Source organism: Cynocephalus volans, chromosome 2 (assembly GCF_027409185.1).
Source record: "Cynocephalus volans isolate mCynVol1 chromosome 2, mCynVol1.pri, whole genome shotgun sequence".
Taxonomy (NCBI): domain Eukaryota; kingdom Metazoa; phylum Chordata; class Mammalia; order Dermoptera; family Cynocephalidae; genus Cynocephalus; species Cynocephalus volans.
This window is the reverse complement of record NC_084461.1, coordinates 233,732,943-233,750,665: the sequence shown is the minus strand read 5'-3', so window position 1 is coordinate 233,750,665 and position 17,723 is coordinate 233,732,943. Positions and strand designations below refer to the sequence as shown.

The window sequence follows — 17,723 nt, the reverse complement described above, 5'->3', positions numbered from 1 at the left end:
CAGCCGGATTGGCCAGGATGTCTAGCTCACTCTGACCTGTGTTTGGAACAAATGGGGCAAATGAAACAGTCCTTTGGTTCCATCTGACTTTGCAGACAATTGCCCAGGGCTCACCAAGAGCTGGTGGTTAATCCCTGAATTCCCAGTAACTTTAGGACCTCAGGACAGAGTCCACAGCCTCATTTCAATTTATTTGTAATCATTCAGGCCTGTTTCTAGAATGAGACACGGGGGACAGGCTCCTTGGTTGAAGGTCCTAGGTTCACATCTGGGCTGTGGGACCTTGTAAAAGTTACCTAGACTCTCTGTGCCTCAGTTTCCCCCATTTATGAACAGGGATAATAAAAGGTGCTACCTCATCATGTTTCAGTGGAGAAGAAATGCGATCAGTAATTAGCTCTGTCCCTCACACACTGTAGATGTTTAGAAGACATCAGCCCCTGTTCTCTTCCCTGCCATACCTCTGGCCCTGTAGGCACAAGGCCCTGCTCAGGGACACTGGCTGTGGGTGCGAAGGGGAGGCCCAGCATGCCCTGGCCCAGGGAGCCCTGAAGTCAGTGAGATGCGCAAACGTGCCAGAGGAGGCAGGAGGCGCTGGTCAGGGTGCAGGCTATGGGGGGAGGTGAGCAAGGGAATTGCAGTGGTTTTTCTACTAAGTTAACATTGCCCTGGTCTGAGATAGACGCAGGGGAACATAGTGACTATCCTTCCAAGGAGATCTGGCCCCGTGCCCAGGAAGCCACCTGCCTCTTGCTGTTCATGGTGGTGACAGGATAGGGCTAAATTAGAGTGAGGGGAGATGGGGAAGGCAGTCCTCGGGACAGCAGTCACAGCTGAGGGTCAGGCGATCTGAGAGCTGAGGTCCTGAAGAAGAGGAACATGGTCACCCAAGCCCTTCAGGGCAAGGCCAGGCCCAGCTCCTGCCAGCTCTAAAACACCAGCTTCTTGGGAACTTCCCATGGGAACTCGCTTCTTCCGAAATGGCCGTAGCATGCCGTCTTCAGGTAGATGGGCCTCTTCAAATCCAGATCCCTGCATGGTCAGCAGAAAAAAAGGTCATTTCATTTCTTTCTCTGAATTTTGAGCACAGGAGTGATGAACAAACCACAATGGCAGTCCTCGCGTGGAGCTGCCCTGACAGAGAGCAGTTTAGCAAGCATACGTGTCCCTCTGTGCCACAGGAAACAGAGGCTCAGAGGCTCAGCACAGCCCAACACTCAGACACACCCAGGAACCAGGGTTTGAACTCCAGCCTTAAGGTGCCTTCTCTCGCCTCCACTGACCTGGTCCAGGCCAACATCCACACCACCAAGCTCCAGAAAACAGGGATGTCATGAGAAATGAGACCATATGAAAATAGACTTGCTGACTCAGTTCCCAGCTATTTGGCCTCGTCATTGTCTTCCTGAGATCCCCCCACCTGCCCAAAGAGGGCCCCCCTAGAGTTAATGTCTGTGGGGCCAGCAGAGGTCTCGTGCAGACTCCTTCAACCCGAAAGCCACACATCTCACTTTGGGGATGTGCGCCATGCTGGGCCAAGAGCTTGGAGACCTTCCTACTTCTGAGAGGCTGAAAAGCCTCCTTTCTGCTTCCCTTCCAGGTGAGCTGAGCATCTGGGTGAGGGAGGAGCCAGGCCCACGAAACAGCAGTGCCGTGGCACTTCTACCTGACGATGATGCCCGGCCGAAGGTCGAAGTTCTTGTTCACCACCTCTAGCAGCTCTCGCTCTGTCTTCTGAGAGGTTCCGTAGGTGAAGATGGAAATGGACAGCGGCTCAGCCACACCAATGGCGTAGGAAACCTTCCAGAAAGGACTGTGGTCAGGGGCTAAAGCCTATGCCCGGGGGCGTGCCCCTCGCAGACACTTGATGTCCTCAGGAAGGGGCAGCAAGGACCACATATCTCTCGCCCAACATGCTCCCCCGACTCTGTCTGCCTAGAAACCCCCACCGTCTTCATGGGGGGACGTTTCTGTACATGCCTCTCTCCCTGAAGACTTTTGTTTTTCCTCCCCCAGGTTTTCAGAGCACACAGTGCCCAACAGAATACACAGAGTCACAACCTTTGGCAAAGCATGTGGATTTCCCACCAGGCCACCTCTCCTTCCTTGGGGCAGACATGGCCGGGGCCCTCAGCTGGAACAGGAAATTGGGTTCAGAGTTGGGAGGCTGACCTACCTGGACAAGCACTCTCCGGCAGAGCCCTGCTTTCACCAGGGACTTGGCCACCCAGCGGGCAGCGTAAGCTGCCGAGCGGTCCACCTTGGTGTAGTCCTTCCCAGAAAAGGCCCCACCACCATGAGCCCCCCAGCCACCATAGGTGTCCACAATAATCTTACGGCCAGTGACGCCTGCATCCCCCTGCAGAGGGAAAGAAATCAAGAGAGGAGATGAGAACCAGAGCCCCAGGTGGCTGGAGGGGACTGAAGCACCATGAGGGCCGCTAGACTACAACTCAGAAGACCCGTTGGCCGAGAGTCAGCCAGAAACCCAGGCTTCTAACCCAGCTCAGTCACTGGGATACAGATACAGAATGAGGTGACTTGTCAAAGCCTCATTAGAAAGTGCAGATGGATCAGAGGTTCTCAGGGGTCACAGCCACCCCCGATGCATTTGTTTTGAATCTGTCATAATGAAGAAACCCAGCTACAGGCAGGAATTGCACTGTAACAAATACAAGCCTGGGCTGTGGCTCTGGCTGGTGCCACCAAGCAAGTGTGCCCTGTGCAACATTAGTCAATAAAGACATCTTTAAAAGGGTGAGGGGCTTTATGTTAAATGATCTGGGGAAAGTCTGCATACTCTACCCCCTTTTAGAGATCCAGAGTTCACACTAGTATGTCTAGGCTTTGAGAAGTCCTGTGAGAAAAGAATAAAAAGCTTTACGTTTCACCCTGGGTTTCTATACTACATTTGCTCACAGAACCTGCATCCACAGCTGAGGTTCCCTGGCAGGGGTCAGCAGCCTCTCAGAGGTGCTCTGCCAATCTCCACCTGCTCACCTGTGGGACAGGAGGGAGGGGGCAGCAGGTGTCCTACCTAAAACACCCCTGCCTCACCGTGGTGCCCACAAGAGCCAAGGGCAGCCCATGGCAAAGACCTGGCAATCACTACCTGGCAACAGTCAGCCATGGGCAGACACTGCAGTGGTGAGTGAGCACCTGAGCAGGGCAAGGCAGTGGCCACTGTGGGCAAGTCTGATGGCCATTTGAGGTGGCTGGATGGGGAGGGCCAGGCTCTGCTAAGTTGAGAATCCTAGGGACGTTCCCAATTCCTCATGTACTGACAGATACATGGCAGGCCCCATGGAGAGTGTGCTTAATTATGGAGCCCCAATTCACTGCCTGCCCACTTAGTCCATGGCCAGGCCCAGCTGGGCCACCAAAAGCTATCTCTTGTACTCTTTGTGCTGTGAGACATAAGCAACACCAGTAATAAAGACAAATCAGGGACTCATTCAGAGACAAGTGCACACCTGGGGACCTCCAATGACAAACCGCCCGCTGGGCTGCAGGTGGTAAATTGTGTCTTCATCCAGGTACTTGGCCGGCACCACGGCCCTGATCACCTGCTCCTTCAGGGCCTTGCGCATGTCCTCCAGCGTTATGTCTTCATTGTGCTGCACAGAGATGACGATGGTGTGGACGCGCACAGGGATGACTGCGCCGTTGTCCTGCATGTACTCAACCGTGACCTGTCCATCAGAGGGAAGAGGCGATATTGTGAGGCTGAGGCCTGAGCGGAGAACCAAGCACAGACAGCTCAGAGGCAGGCAGGGCTCCCAGGAGCCAAGTGGGGCTTCCCATCCTCAAAGGGCCTTCAGAAAGTTGATCTGACACATTCTTAAATTTGAAAAATTGCCCAGTGCTATGGGATGACTGGGCATAAGGCATAGCTACTCCCTCATGTGACAACAATTAGTATTGCCTGGAGATTTGAGTTTCCTCTCAACTTGTGACCCACTAGGCTCGTCCCCTTCTATCTCAGAAGCTTTTGGGTGCCAACAAATATCCCCCTGGCCAAAGCCCTCTCTTGACCCCCCACGGCCCAGAGCCAAGGTATCCCTGCTCCTGCCAACAACCATGGGAATCCACAGGCTATACACCATTGGCAGGAGCAGAGATACGTCGGCCCTGGGCCATGGAGGGTCAAGAGAAGGCTATGGCCAGGGTGACATTTGTTGGCACCCAGAAGCCTCTGAGATAGAAGAGGAGGAGCCTTGTGGGTGGCCCAGGTACCCTCAGTGGAGGAGCTCTGGAAGTGTATGGGGCCAGCAGACGTGCCTGCTGTAGGGACAAGGCAAGAGGGACCTCAGCCAGGGGTGGCAGAAATAGAGGAAACAGCAAGCTCCGGACTGCCAGCCTCTGGGTGTTTTGCCAAAAGAAAGGAAGAGCAGAGTGCCCCTGGAGGGAAGGAACCTGCCTGCAATGCCCTAGCAGGTCAGGCTCCCACACACGTCTAACATTCATATCTACCACCATGAGCCAGTTCTATGCCCATTCTATGCACTATCAATCAATATTTAAGACATCATGTGAGGGAGGCGTTATTATCCCCACTTTACAAATAAGAAAAACAAAGCTATGGGAAGTGAAACAACTTGTCTGAAGTCACGCAGCCAGTTTGTGAAAGGCCAGAGAGTCAAACCCTGCTCCGCCTGACCCAGAAGCTCGTGTCACTCCCACTGCAGCACAGACAAATGCTTCTGCAGAGACCCTGTCTTTTACTGACACGTGAGTGAGTACAGGCACCTGAAGTCACAGAATCTTCTGTTTTGGTAACAAAGGAGAGCAGCTTGGGCATCCTGGATTTGCGGAGTAAGAGGGAAGGAGATGGTAAGGATGGCAGATGAGGCTGAGAAAAGAAACTAGCATTGACTGAGCATGCATTGTATGCTAGAAGCCATGCCATAGATAAGAGGCTTTTACCAGCCCCATTTTACAGACAAGAAAGCTGAGACTCAAGAATGTAAATGCATTGGTCAAGATCACACAGCCAGAAGAGCTGGGATCTGACCTGAGGCCATGTGATCTGATAGCCAGGGCACTGCCCAGCAGGAGGATGCCACCCAAAACCACGGGGGATGCATGCGGCCACTGGTCTGATGCTGCTTAAGGCAGTGTGGACCCACAAGAGCAGTGCCCAAAGGGTTTTAGGGGCATGTGGTGCCTGCAGGAGTGCAGTTAAGCCAGATGGTCCTGTAGCAACACTGGCCAGCAGGCATAGGACTGCTCCCTACCCCAAGGCCTATAAAGGACCATTGGGCAGCAAACAGTGCCTCCCTGGGTCTGTGCCGGCAGCAAGGTCTCTGCCTGCCCATGGCCCCTCAGATATGCATCAAATACTGGGTCTGTATCAAACTCCTACTCTTCCTTGCCTCGTCCAAAGGTGGGGTCCGGAAGAAGGAAGAGAAAGCCCTGGCCACATGGTGCCTGACCCTAGTGGGACGGGCAGACACACACAGATATCATGACTGATAGCAGCCTTTAGACACCGGGCTGTGCATATACAGGGCTCATAAGAGAGAACTGGAGTCAGGGGGTGAGGGGCTCCAGGAGGGAAAGCCCTTGTGGCCAGCTCTTATACCAGATCTACGTGTGTAGCCTCAGGAGCAGGCTCACATCCTGAAGAGCTGCTCAGGCCCATCTCCGCTGATCCTCTGGATGGCTCCACCCCCCACTCTGGCAAACCCCACTCAGCGTCCTTGCAGAACCGCAGAACTGGGTAGCAGAGCAAAGGGCTCTTATCTCATCATGTCAGCAAGACGTGGGGAAAAATACACCTTGGAAAACACAGCTCTGACCAGGTACAAAAATAGCCATCCGTACTGCCACGCAGTTCTCAGTATCAGCAGCAAGAATTTGTTCAGGTGGAAAGACTCATCCTGCTCACAGTCAACACTCTGGTTTGATGATGAAAATCCTTTTCCTATACGGTAGAGAGTAAAAGGCCTAAACATAGTTCTGGCTTAGCGCCCCTCACACCGAGGCAGCCGGTGGAGTGAGGCAGGTTGCTCGAGGGCTGGTGAGGGGCCCTTGCAGAGTGCCCTTGGCAAACCTGCATGCTCTCTGAAGCTGGCCCGCCTGTGGCAGGGGAGCGAGACATATTTTGGAATCCATATTAGCATTTTTTAGAGAATTTAGTGTATCCTCACAGGAAGGGAAACTCAGAAAGAGTCCATTCTTCTCTCCTTCCTGCCTGCCTCCTACACTGGGAAATCTTCTATTCCTTATCTAAGCAAAATGAAGGAGTCCTTTCCTATTTTAGCTGGTCTAATAGGTGGATCGTCCATTCCTCAATGTCACATAAGGAAAGGGACAGCTCAGTCAGCTTCAGAGGCTTCATCCCATCCCCATTCTAGGATTTCCTTTTCTGTGAATCTCCACCGTTTCCACATCTCGGCACCATTCCAGTACAGGACAGGTCGGGGCATGTCAGTACTGTGTGCCCCTTTCTTTTGGTAACATCGTGATCTACATATTTTAGCTCTCCTGTCCGACAACCTCTGAGAACACCCAAGGAGTGCTGATGGTTCCACTCCCACCTTTGGGAGTCACATGGATAACACAAGAAGTCCCAAGGAAGGGTTCCCTTTAGGCCATAAGCATGCTTCCTTGCCCCAAGTATAGCCAATATGCAACCTCTGGGCAAGAAGGATGCATTTCTCTGCAGCTGGAGTAATAGGACAAAGCCACGCACACCATGCTGAGCTATAGAACCACATGTGCCAAATTCCAAGCTCAGGAGCAAGAGAAGGTGCTGTCTGGTGGTGGCCAGGGAAGGCATCCAGAGGAGGTGGGACTTGCTGGCCATTCACAGATGGGTGAGGACCAAAGGAGGATCCCAAGTATGGTGAAGGATGGGAGCGCAGGTGTGAAGCACTAAGAAACAAGAGGAACGTGAGGGAAATGACGTAGATGAAGCAAGGATTGGGGCGGCGAGGGGTGTGTATGTGTGGGCAGACAAACGTAAAGTTGGAAAACCATGAAAGGCTTCGAGTGCCACATTAACAAGCGGATTTCCCCCCTGCCCCATGGGAAACAGAAAGTTGTAGAAAATACTGAACAGATATTAGGAAATTAAAAGTGAAGCCTGAAGGGAATTAATTGAAGTTTCCAAGCAGGGAGAACCTTTGGGAGGGTAGGGCACTATTCCTGGGGCTCAACAGGCTGGACATAGGTAGGGTGGAGACAGAGATGGTGCTGAGCAGGACTGGGAAGGTGGCTCGGCAGCCCCTCCTTCAGCTGGGCAGGAGGTGACAGATGGCTGCACCCTGTAGGCTGTCTGTCAGGGCACATTTGCCTGCAGATGACTGAGAAATGGGGCTGGTGGTTTGGAGAGGCCCACAGGTGGAAGACGTGGGGTCTGAGTGTCTGGAGGTGAAAATGGGGTCCACAAGTGTGGGAAGACGGAGAGAGCGTGTGGAGGAAGAAGTGCCGAGAACATGGGAGTCACGGCGTGGGGCGCGGAAGAGGAGCCAGGGCAGGAAGCCACGAGGAAAGGGGTCGTCGGGGTCATCCGGGTTAAACAAGGAGTGGAGCTGGAGTGAAGGCCGACAGGAGGCCTCCACGTGTGTTAGCAGTTACATCACAGCTGGCCTCCAGACAGAGGCTGCGGCGTAGATGTCAGCACTGCAGGGAGCAGAGAGGTCAGGGCCCATGGGGCTGGAGCTGGCAACCGCAAAGGTAAAGCCTTTTATGAGAAATAAAGACAAGAAAAAGGTCACAGTGAGATAAAGAAAGCACAGACACCCTGTTCAAGATGTGGGGACACTGCTTGCAGAAAGGCAGTGACCCAAAAGTCTGAAATCAGTTTAGAAGTAAGTTTGCAGCAGGAATTGAGGAATCATAAATCAGTGTGTGCTAATCAGGAAAAAAAAACCAAAAACCTAGAACTGTTCTTTCAACTTTTCTGTATTTTAAAAATATTTTATAATAAAATGTTGCGGGAGGAACAAATAGAGCTAATGAATTTTCAAATAAATGGTTCTTTCCAAAACTGACAATTCTTTGAGTGCCCAGACTGAACAACTTGGTCTTAAAAATGACAAGAGTCAAGAGGATTTGGGGGAGCTTAGTGTCTGTCTGGACCTCTACAGGAGACAAAGAAAGCAGCTCACCTGAGTCTTGGAGTCAGGCCTCAGCCAGGGCAGAGTGCCCGAGCGCCTCAGCTCCGCCATGCGGTGGTTGAGTTTGTGAGCCAGGATCACGGTGAGGGGCATGCATTCCTCCGTCTCATCGGTGGCATAGCCGAACATCAGACCCTGCAGCAGGGGAGAGGGCAGACTGAGCAGCTCCCCCTTACACCAGTAGGACAATAGCTTTTTCCCTGGTGCTCCAACATTGCCTGGGTTCCTCATACGTGGAACACTGTACTGGGCACTTGGGGCGGGGAGACATAGTCCCTGCCCTGCAACACTCTAGGAGGGGGGAGACAAGCCCACAGTGGGCATTAGCAATCACAGCATTCCATTACAAGGCCATGTCCTGAGGTCACTGCCATGAACCAGGGGGACCAGCTCACTCCAGGCATATACCTCTTTGGCTTTCATGCTATGGAGAGGGGTCTACTCCACAGTGTGAATAATCCATTACTCATGAACTTCCACAGCAAGCTCCTCAACATGGGTCAGAGCTGGGTCCGGGACAGACTACACCAGAGTGAAGTCCCCACGCAGTTCCTACACACGATGTTGAGTTACCTGATCTCCTGCACCAACATCCTCTTCATTTCTGTCTAAATGAACACCCTGGGCAATATCCAGGGACTGTTGCTCCAAAGCCACCAGCACATTGCAGGTCTTGAAGTCGAAGCCTAGGCGGAAGGGAAAATGAGCCTGAGTGGAGACACATGTCAGGCGGGGGGACTGCAAGCTTCCTGGTGGACTGCTCACATGGCATTTAGTGTTGGGGTGGGTTGTCTCTCACTAAATGGGCTCTGTCTAGGCCCACAGGTAACACACAGGATGAGAAAGGCCATGTATCCTTCCTACATTATCATGTGGAACTCTTCGGTCAAAGAAAATTCTCCATAGTGCATTTGACTGTATTCAATTATACTGTGGTTAAAAATATATACCCTATACAGAACTGCAGCATAAAAACCAGGTAACACTACAACTGGTCTGGCTGAAGAGCAGGAGGGTGACTCGGTCCTGCTCCCTTAGGTTCTCCCAGAGGAACCTTCTGGAATCCAGTTTGAAAATCATTGCACTGAGTGAAAATCAAGGGCCCTTCCAACATTGTCATTCTTAAGCCCAGGTGTATGCCTAGCCCAAGTATTTTATATACTGAACAAACACAGTGTACATGAACTATCCAGAGAGGCTCCCAGAGCCAGGCTCCTCTGATCCTGAAATATGCGCAGGCTCTGAGGCAAATGGAAAAGCCACACCTTTGGGGCGAAGACCCACATCTGCAAAGCTGAGGCACAGGGGTGGAAGGCTGGTCCTCCCCAGCACGCTGTGCACTGGTTCTGGGAAGTCTTGGCTAACAGCAGTCCAGCCCAAGTAGCCCTGTGAAGAGGCTGCTGTGTACAAAGAGCATGTTCCCTGTCAGTCCTCACAGCTGTGCTGGGCTCAGCAACAAGGACTGAGAATGAGGAGCTAAACACACAGATGCCCCCACCACAAAGTCAAGTATGACGTCAAGCTCACTGACCTCTTCCCTGTGCCCCAACAGCCACCCTCTTTCCAGTCTATTATCCCACCCACCCACACTGCCATAATGGGCTCACAGATCCAGTCTTTTGTCTATGTACAGCTATGGTTGGAATCTACTGCCAAAGAATGAAATTGAAGCTCCTTCGTTTGACACAGCACTTGCTGTCTGAACTCCTCTAGGCAACATGAATTTAGGTGTGGCCTTAAGCGTGATATGCTTTCTCACATCTAGGTCTCTCTGCCTAGAATGCTCCTCTTCCAGCTCCTTATCCCCACAACCCCTACTGGCTCTTAGCAAATGTCCCTGAACCCTCCTGCAGTTCATTGTACACTATGCCACAGACTCACCACTGGGCACCTCAGATTGCATCATTCGAGGCAGTCCCTCAACCTGAGGACATCAGGTCACCTTTGCCCTTTACATACACACCGTTCCCCAAGGAATGTTTTCGAATGCAGAAATCAATGAACAGTCTTTAGAGAGCTTCCAAAGGGCTCTCCTGCTCTGCATTAAACATTTCACCTAGTCACTTTCTGTCTAAATAATGAATCTTCACAGTGCTGAAAAGCAAGCAGGGGCTCCAAGTGATTTAGAAAAACAGAATCTAGTGGACCAAGGGGAGAGGTACAGGGCTTACAAAGGACAGTGAGCCCAGTGACTGCAGCCAATAGCAGCAAGGAGCAGCCGGCCTGAGGCCTTGCTATGGCGGCCATCGCAGCACACGGCAATCTGTCTGGCTCAGGTACACTGGCAGGCTTGGGCACAGGGACACAGCCAGCTGAGCCTGACTCGGCCAGAGCTAGGCCCTTTCTCACTTCTCCCTTTCTAGCGGACGGTGCCTCCTGGAAAATTTCCTGCTACCTAACGGCAGACAAGGTTTGCTCTTGAATAAGGCCTAAATGTATGTAAACAAACACACTTTTCCTGGTAGAAAAAGCAGAAGACTCTGCATGGTAACATGTCAGGAAACTGCTGCTCTGAGACAAGGTGTTTCTTCTACAAATACCCTCACATCCTGGTTGCGAGAATTAACTTGTTCTCACTGCTTCTTTTCCCAATGATTCTTGATACACTCTCCCCCCACCCCCAACTACCACCAAAAAAAAAAAATTCCATTCATTCAAGTGACATTAATTGCTCACGAGTTTTCTCGACCAAGTCAGACTGTAGCTGGACAGAGCTTTTGCAGTGGGGCATGGGTATCTCTGCCTACCCTGACCCACAGAGATGCCACATGTTACCCTAAAAAACAAATATGTGACATAAGCAGAAATGACTTCATGGTTCTTCCTGAGTCTTGATCACAGATGTAAGTCTAGGAAGGTTGGTCTGGGAGCAGAACTTTCTGCCATTGTGTAAGGTCACTACATCTCTTACAGTAATTTCAGAAGATTAATACCAGAGGCCAGCATGAAACCTTTAGGAATTGGCACCACCGGGCTCTCCCGAGCCAGCGTGGTGTGGGGCCTCAGGCCTTGGTCACGCCTCCCCCAACACAAGCAGCCAGCCCAGCGAGGACCACCGAGCTGCAGCAAGAAGGGCCCAGGGTTCCCGAGCTGGGGAGGTAGGAGGTGAGGGCTTTTGCCACCTTCCCCCAGACATCTGCACCCAGCCCGGCAATGGCCAAGCCACCACTGGAAGCCCCAGGGTCTCCCCTGTGGGAATGTGGGGAGCCCCACAGGCCTCAATCCCGCCCCCCTCCTTCCTCCTTCTTCCATCCCATTTCCTTCCCCTTTCTCCTCTCCCTCTGTCACCCAACTGCTCCGCAGCAACATCATAGAATGTAAAAAAAATAATATTAATAAAATTTTTTAAAAATTGAAATTAAAAATTTTTTAATTTAATCTAAAAGAATTGGGTCCAGAGCCCTACCCAGGAAGCCAGTGTGGATCGAGAGCCCCTCAAGCCCCCATGGACAATCACTGCACACAGGCCTTTGCACCTGGCCCTCACACCCACCGCTGATGCCCCTCCAGGCCGTGTTGCTTCCTGGCCTGCCCAGTCTCAGATGTTGGCATCTGCTGCAAGGTCCTCAGTTCTTTCCAGCTCTCCCCATGTCTGGTTATTGTGGTGCTTCTTCTCAATTCCCTGCTAGGGCCTGTGCCTCTTCCCTGGATTTTGGCCCCCACACTGCCTGGCACTGCTGCTAACCTGGGCTAGTCTGTCTCCTTCACCTGCTGCCAGTAGCGGTTCTGGACTGGGTCATCTTTTGTCATGTCTATAATGGGAAGCAGTGTGTTTAGTGCAAATCATAGGAGTTCTAGACCTGGCGGCCACTTACTGATTGTATTACCTTATACAAATTGTTCACCTCACTACGCCTTGATTGCCTCATCTGCATAGGAAGTATATCAGAGTTTCTGAAATGACTCAGTAAGACAACATGCACCAGCACCAGTGCCTGGCAGAGAATGTGCCCCCAACAGAGGGCAGCTCCCTTTGTTCAGTGCCTTTTTCTCTTCCAAAGCCTTTGACAGAACCAAGGAGGCAGGACCTTAAACAAGACCAGTCAATAACGGATGGGCATGTGTCAGTTCTACCGGACACAGTCACCCAGTTGCCATACTTTTGTCAGCGACTTTGACCCCTGAAACCTAACAGATGGGTTTGGGAATGTTTTTTCTCCTGGTAGTATTTGTATTTCCATAAGAGTAAAAGCCTCTGATTTGACTCAGCATAAGGGGGCTTGCTCAGCAGAGACCAACACATATTTCAGGCCCAGAGGCCTGTCCTTACCCTTGGCAGAGTCATCATAGCCAATGTGCTTGATGGTGTCCCTCACCACCCGCTGGTAGTCCACCATGGCCGTCGAGGTGATCTCCCCACACAGCAGCACCATGCCTGTCTTGCACACCGTCTCTGCAAGGGAAGGAAGAAGAGCTAGCAGCATGTGCCAGCAAAGGGGAGCTCAAATGCCATGACCCTCACGGTGCAAATGAGAAGACTCACAAGGGCACTTTACAAGGATGCATTCCAGAAAGAAAATAATAGTGCCAGTAGAAAGAGTAAGCCCCAGCACCAAGCACTGCTCATCTTCAACTGCTGCCTGGAGAATGATGCTTTGGAGGGAACCAGTCATGCCTGAGTTTTATACCAAATACTACTTGTGTGATCTTAGACAACTTACTTAACTTCTCTAAGTCTCAATGATTCAGTGAAAATAATACGAAGACTGCTGTGTGGATTAAAAGGAGATGATGGTTGTATGCAGCTGTCATAAAAAATGCAGTCAACATATGTGAGCCTCACTCGCCACACTGCTAAAAAGCCATTGCAGGCTTAGGGAGCGGGATCTGATCAAAGAATCAAAGCAGACCACCCTCTCACCATCTACTTACTTAGATAGTGGGGTGAAGTCTACCCTCAGAGGGACACGGCTCCCTGTAGTGCTCAATGCAGAGGCTAGGATGCCAACAGAGAGTGACAGATAGGTTTATGCAGATAGGTCAATACATGACACTGACAGTGATGAAAGTGGGTCTCTAGTGTCTGAGTGGGGCTCTGGAGTCTGCGCTTGGCTTGTGGCCTTGGCCAAGCCCTGATGCAGCTGACACCATGACCCCATCAGTGAAGTGAGCAAACTGGACCTGACCGGCCTTGGGGGCCTCCAGGCTCTAGAGTCCATGACACATTGCTGTGACAAGAGCTTCAACCCAGCAAAGGTTTCACTGTCGAAGAACTTATCCCGCAAATAAAGGTGAAGATCTTTAGCCTGCATGAGTCTCAAGGAAAGAATGAATCAAGCAGATGTGAACAAGGGCTTCAGTGCTTTAGTTTACCATTAATGTCCCTTAGGAAAGCTATTGGTTTAATTAAAAATAATTGATGAATATGCTGCCCTCCTGTTGCTGTTAAGGGAGGCATGAATTATTTCAAACCTGAATCATACTACAACTGGAGAAGAAAGCAAGGGAATGAGCCAGACATCTGTGCAGCCATCGGAGGCTCCTACAATGAAGGTACAGCTCGCAACCATCTAGGCAGCTACCCTTGCTGCAAGCTCTTTCATCTCATCTCAAAGATTCATCTTAGAACTTAGAAAAGCCTCCCTGCTCCCAGTGAGATCAAGTGTCAGGGAGGCCATGTTCCAATCCAACCTTCTGCTATTTAAGGTTGCTAAGGTATCTAATGCCAACTTCTTCCTGAAAATAATTACTTATTTGTTTCATGGTTAGAAATGTTTTTCCTTCATGTTACTACATAGGGGAGGTCACATAATGAAGAAACCCATTGCAGACCAGAGGACACAGACTGCAGAACTGAGGAGTATGACTCTACGGTCTTACTCCCACTATTAACTTCTCAGTCCAGCCCACTTAGGTCTCCAGCTGGAAGCAATCGGGTATTTCTTACCACAGGCCACCTTGGCATTGGAGTCTTGCTTGAGGTGAGCATCCAGCACTGCATCACTGATCTGGTCACAGATCTTATCTGGAAAAGAACAAACATGGGTGAGAATCTTACAAATACAAACTGAAATGTTAAAATAATTAGATATTTTGCCAGTTTACATATCAAATCTTACTACCCAATTTTTTTTACCAATTTGTTTTATTTTATTAAAATAAAAATAAATAAGAAATATTTTAAAATATTTATTTCTTCTCATTCCTGCCTAATTTTGGATGGCATATGTTATATGAACTTATAGAATTCCCTAAAAAATGAAGTACAGTTCAAAATCAGCTCTTTTAAGAGTCTAGAGCAATTCACGAACACACATACATTCTTCTAACCAAAAAGTCTCTCTCTCATTCCTCAACATATTTAATTCTAACATCTGGAAAAGTTCTAGAAATTGGGGTTAAAATAGTTAATAATGTCAGTTAAGATTAGGTGCCTAGACGTAATATCAGACAGGACAAATAGCTGCATTGTACTGTGTGTTCTGCAAAAGGCAATGCACCATATATAAAACACACACCCAAGTACGGGACTCCACCCATAGGAATTCTACAAGAAAATCCCTACACATCATTGCTATTTTGCAGAACATTTCCATAGGCAGCTCTTGGATCCTCCCCGCTGGTCACTCAGCTTCCTGAAGCCCAGATGTCCTAATAGCTGCATTTGACCTCTTCAGTCTAGGTGGGACTGACAAGGTTTCAACATGAGCTCGGATTTGATCTTATTCTTCTATGATTTGCCTTTAAGACTGTGCATATAGACTGTTAAATGGCATATAGACCACTAAATATAGACCAATATTTAGTCTAGCATATAGACCACTAAATGACACTGTGGAAAAATCTCTTGCTTTGGGGTTATGTGAACTACAAATGATCACAAATTAAGAAATAAAAGTGACCTCTATTTACACATATTATTACATCTCATTTAGTGTTCAAAATACCCACTAAGTCTTCTCTTAATAGATTAATACATTTGTAAGTTAAGAATCCAGATCCAGAATCAAGCAGTTTGGCTCTCAAAAGCAGATATTAAGTTCTGTAATTAAAGATAATAGTTAATCTGCCATTAAAGTTGATCTCTCTAATCTTTCCTTTAGAAACTACTACTAAACATATGTTTGAGTTTTCCTATCCTCCTGCCAGTGGCTGATTCTGGTTATAAATCTAGGTTTGTCTGAGTCAATAGCCTCTATACACCCCTACCAATGAAGGCTTCTTGCTGCTAAAATATTCTAAAATAAATATACGATGGCCACTTCAGGCCTCCCCGTCAAGATTCCTGGAAGCTTATTCCCATGCTGAGCATAAATGTCTCTCTTGGTTAAAGGTCCAGCCCATGTGCTCCCACTCTGCACAGGGAAATGCAACAGCTATCAGGGACAAAGCCACAGTCAGGCAAGGGTATCGAGTTAGCACCACAGACTGAGATAATGCCTGAGGAGGTCCCTTCTAAACTGTCCTTTTAGGCTTAAAATATCTACATCACTTAGTAGGCTTAAGATAGCCAACAACTGGTTTTCTTGGAAGACGAAAAAGAAACTTTAATTTTATCTTTCTGGTAGAGAGGAATTCAGTAATGGGATGACAAGCAGAAAGTCACCAAGCCATAGAGGAAACTGAGTGACTTGGACAGCTTATTTCTAGTGGCAAGTGAATGGGGAATCTAACTGATGGGCTGTCATTAAGTAGACACAAAACAACTGACTGACTGGCTGGAATTGTCATTCTCTGTCCACTGAGCACATCATCGTTATGTACAAGGGGCCATGCTTGGGACGACAGACCTCTGTACCCCTCTGGTGGAGTAAATCTTTCTCCTAACCTTAATATCACCTTCATAAGCCATGGAGCTGACTAGAATGTGTCAGATATCAGGAATGTATCTGAGATTACAAGTACAATAAACCTAGGAACTTTATAAAGTTATGCACAATGGAAGAGGCTATTTACATTGAATTGAGTTAAGTCACATAAAAAACTCAGTCTAACTCAAGGTTTTTCAACAGCTGCACTAATGACATTTTGGGCCAGGCAATTCTCTTTGGGGACTGTTTTGTTCTTTGTAGGGTGTTTAACAGCATGTTTAGTGTCTACTCACTAGATGTCAGTAGGACCTTCCTTCTGTCCCTCATAGTGACAACCAAAAATGTCCCCAAAGATTACAAAATGCTCTTGGAGGAAGAGGGAAAAAAGTGCCCCCATTTGAGGACTACTAGATAAGCATACAGAAGAAGTGAATTGAGATATTCATAGCCAAGTTACAAGGTATGAAAGTCAAATCTCTGAGAAAGAACAGGGAAGATGGAAAAAGGTAGACTTGGTGACGGGTTACCAGGTATTTCAAATATTCATATGAATTTTGGAGTGCTCAAAAACATAAATCAGTGTGTGCAGCCCCCAGGGTTCTCCAAGAACAGAGGTTGTCAAAGTGTGGTTCCCATACCAGCAGCATCAGTATCTCCTGGGGGCCTGTTAAAAATGCTAATTCTCAAGCCTCTCTCAGGACCTGCTGAGTCAGAAACTCTGAAGATGGTGTCCAGCACTCTGTTTTTCAACAAGCTCTCCGGGTGATGCTGATTCACCCTGAAGTTTGAGAACCACTGTCCTACAACTTGAGGCTCTGAATGTCTGGTCATGGTCCTCACGGTCACCTAGGAAGCCTCCCTCACTTCCCCATATCACAGTCCACCTGCATTTTAGGGACCAAAACAATGCCTGGATTTTCTTCTTTTTCAGGAAGTCATCTACATTTCTTTTAGATAATATACCTGAGACTCCCAGCAGCTTGAGATCTATCGCTGCATCGACCAGAATATGTCTGTTCGTTTCTAAACTGCATACGCTTTACATGCAAACCTTAGTGACCCATCATTTTGCTTGAGGAACATTCTCTATTGACTTAATTTACTCATTGATAATAGACTAAACTTTACTCAAAAACATATATTAAAAGTTAAGATCTGATGATACATTTTATATATTAAATGTATTAGTCAACCAACTGCTTGTCCTCTGTCACGACCCCACTGTGCTGAGACGCGGCGGTGGGCAGCAGCAGGGATCCTTGTCTTCACTGAGTGACTTATTTACAAAATAATTTCATCTTGTTACTTCAGAGATTCCTTATGGCAACTAATACACGGTGTTTCTAAGGCAACGTGAAAAAAAAAAGTAAAAGCGACTCCCTCAGTACAGACTGGGCATGACGGATTTGCCAATCAGTCCAGGACAACTTACTTACCTGGGTGTCCCTCTCCTACAGACTCTGATGTGAACATGAAGTTTCCTTCTCCACCTAGAGAGTGGTCACACAAGCCATCCACCGGTCCATTCATCTCTCCACACGTCTCCACTGAGCTCCTTCAGGGTAAAATTTTAATGCTGTGACTTTGCCTGAGTGTTTTTCTTTAAACCCAACAGGCTTGTCTTTGGCAGAGCCACGAGGATCACTTCTGCCTAACTGCCTGGGAGCACATGAGAGCAAGGTGAGGATGCGTGAGAAGGGAGGGAGAGGACGGAACACAGGTATGTCACTCCCTCCAGCTGGTCCGAGCTTGCTCCTGAGTGACTCCTATATATGGAAAAGTGAAAGTGCTGAATAATCATGTGGGAACATTGGAGGAGTCCATTTCCTGAGAGGGGAGTCTTCTT

At 49.0% G+C, this 17,723-nt stretch overlaps 1 protein-coding gene across 1 annotated transcript; it reads right to left on the bottom strand.

Moving 5' to 3' along the window:
* Positions 1-929: 929 nt before the first annotated feature.
* Positions 930-17,407, bottom strand: MAT1A (methionine adenosyltransferase 1A). Its single transcript, XM_063088044.1, has 9 exons — positions 17,314-17,407; positions 14,014-14,091; positions 12,397-12,519; positions 8,700-8,812; positions 8,118-8,261; positions 3,474-3,692; positions 2,177-2,359; positions 1,667-1,800; positions 930-1,032 (listed from the first exon to the last, which is right to left on the bottom strand). Exons 1-9 carry the CDS (start codon positions 17,405-17,407, stop codon positions 930-932), a joined length of 1,191 nt encoding a protein of 396 aa, XP_062944114.1.
* Between the last annotated feature and the right edge of the window lie 316 nt (positions 17,408-17,723).

Excerpts from the sequence above, each read along its gene's own strand:
- MAT1A (XM_063088044.1), bottom strand. The coding sequence starts at position 17,407 with ATGAATGGACCGGTGGATGGCTTGTGTGACCACTCTCTAGGTGGAGAA. Across the intron at positions 8,813-12,396 it reads CTATGATGACTCTGCCAAGG|GCTTCGACTTCAAGACCTGC; the intron begins GTAAGGACAGGC and ends CCTTCCGCCTAG. Across the intron at positions 8,262-8,699 it reads ATGTTGGTGCAGGAGATCAG|GGTCTGATGTTCGGCTATGC; the intron begins GTAACTCAACAT and ends CCCCTGCTGCAG.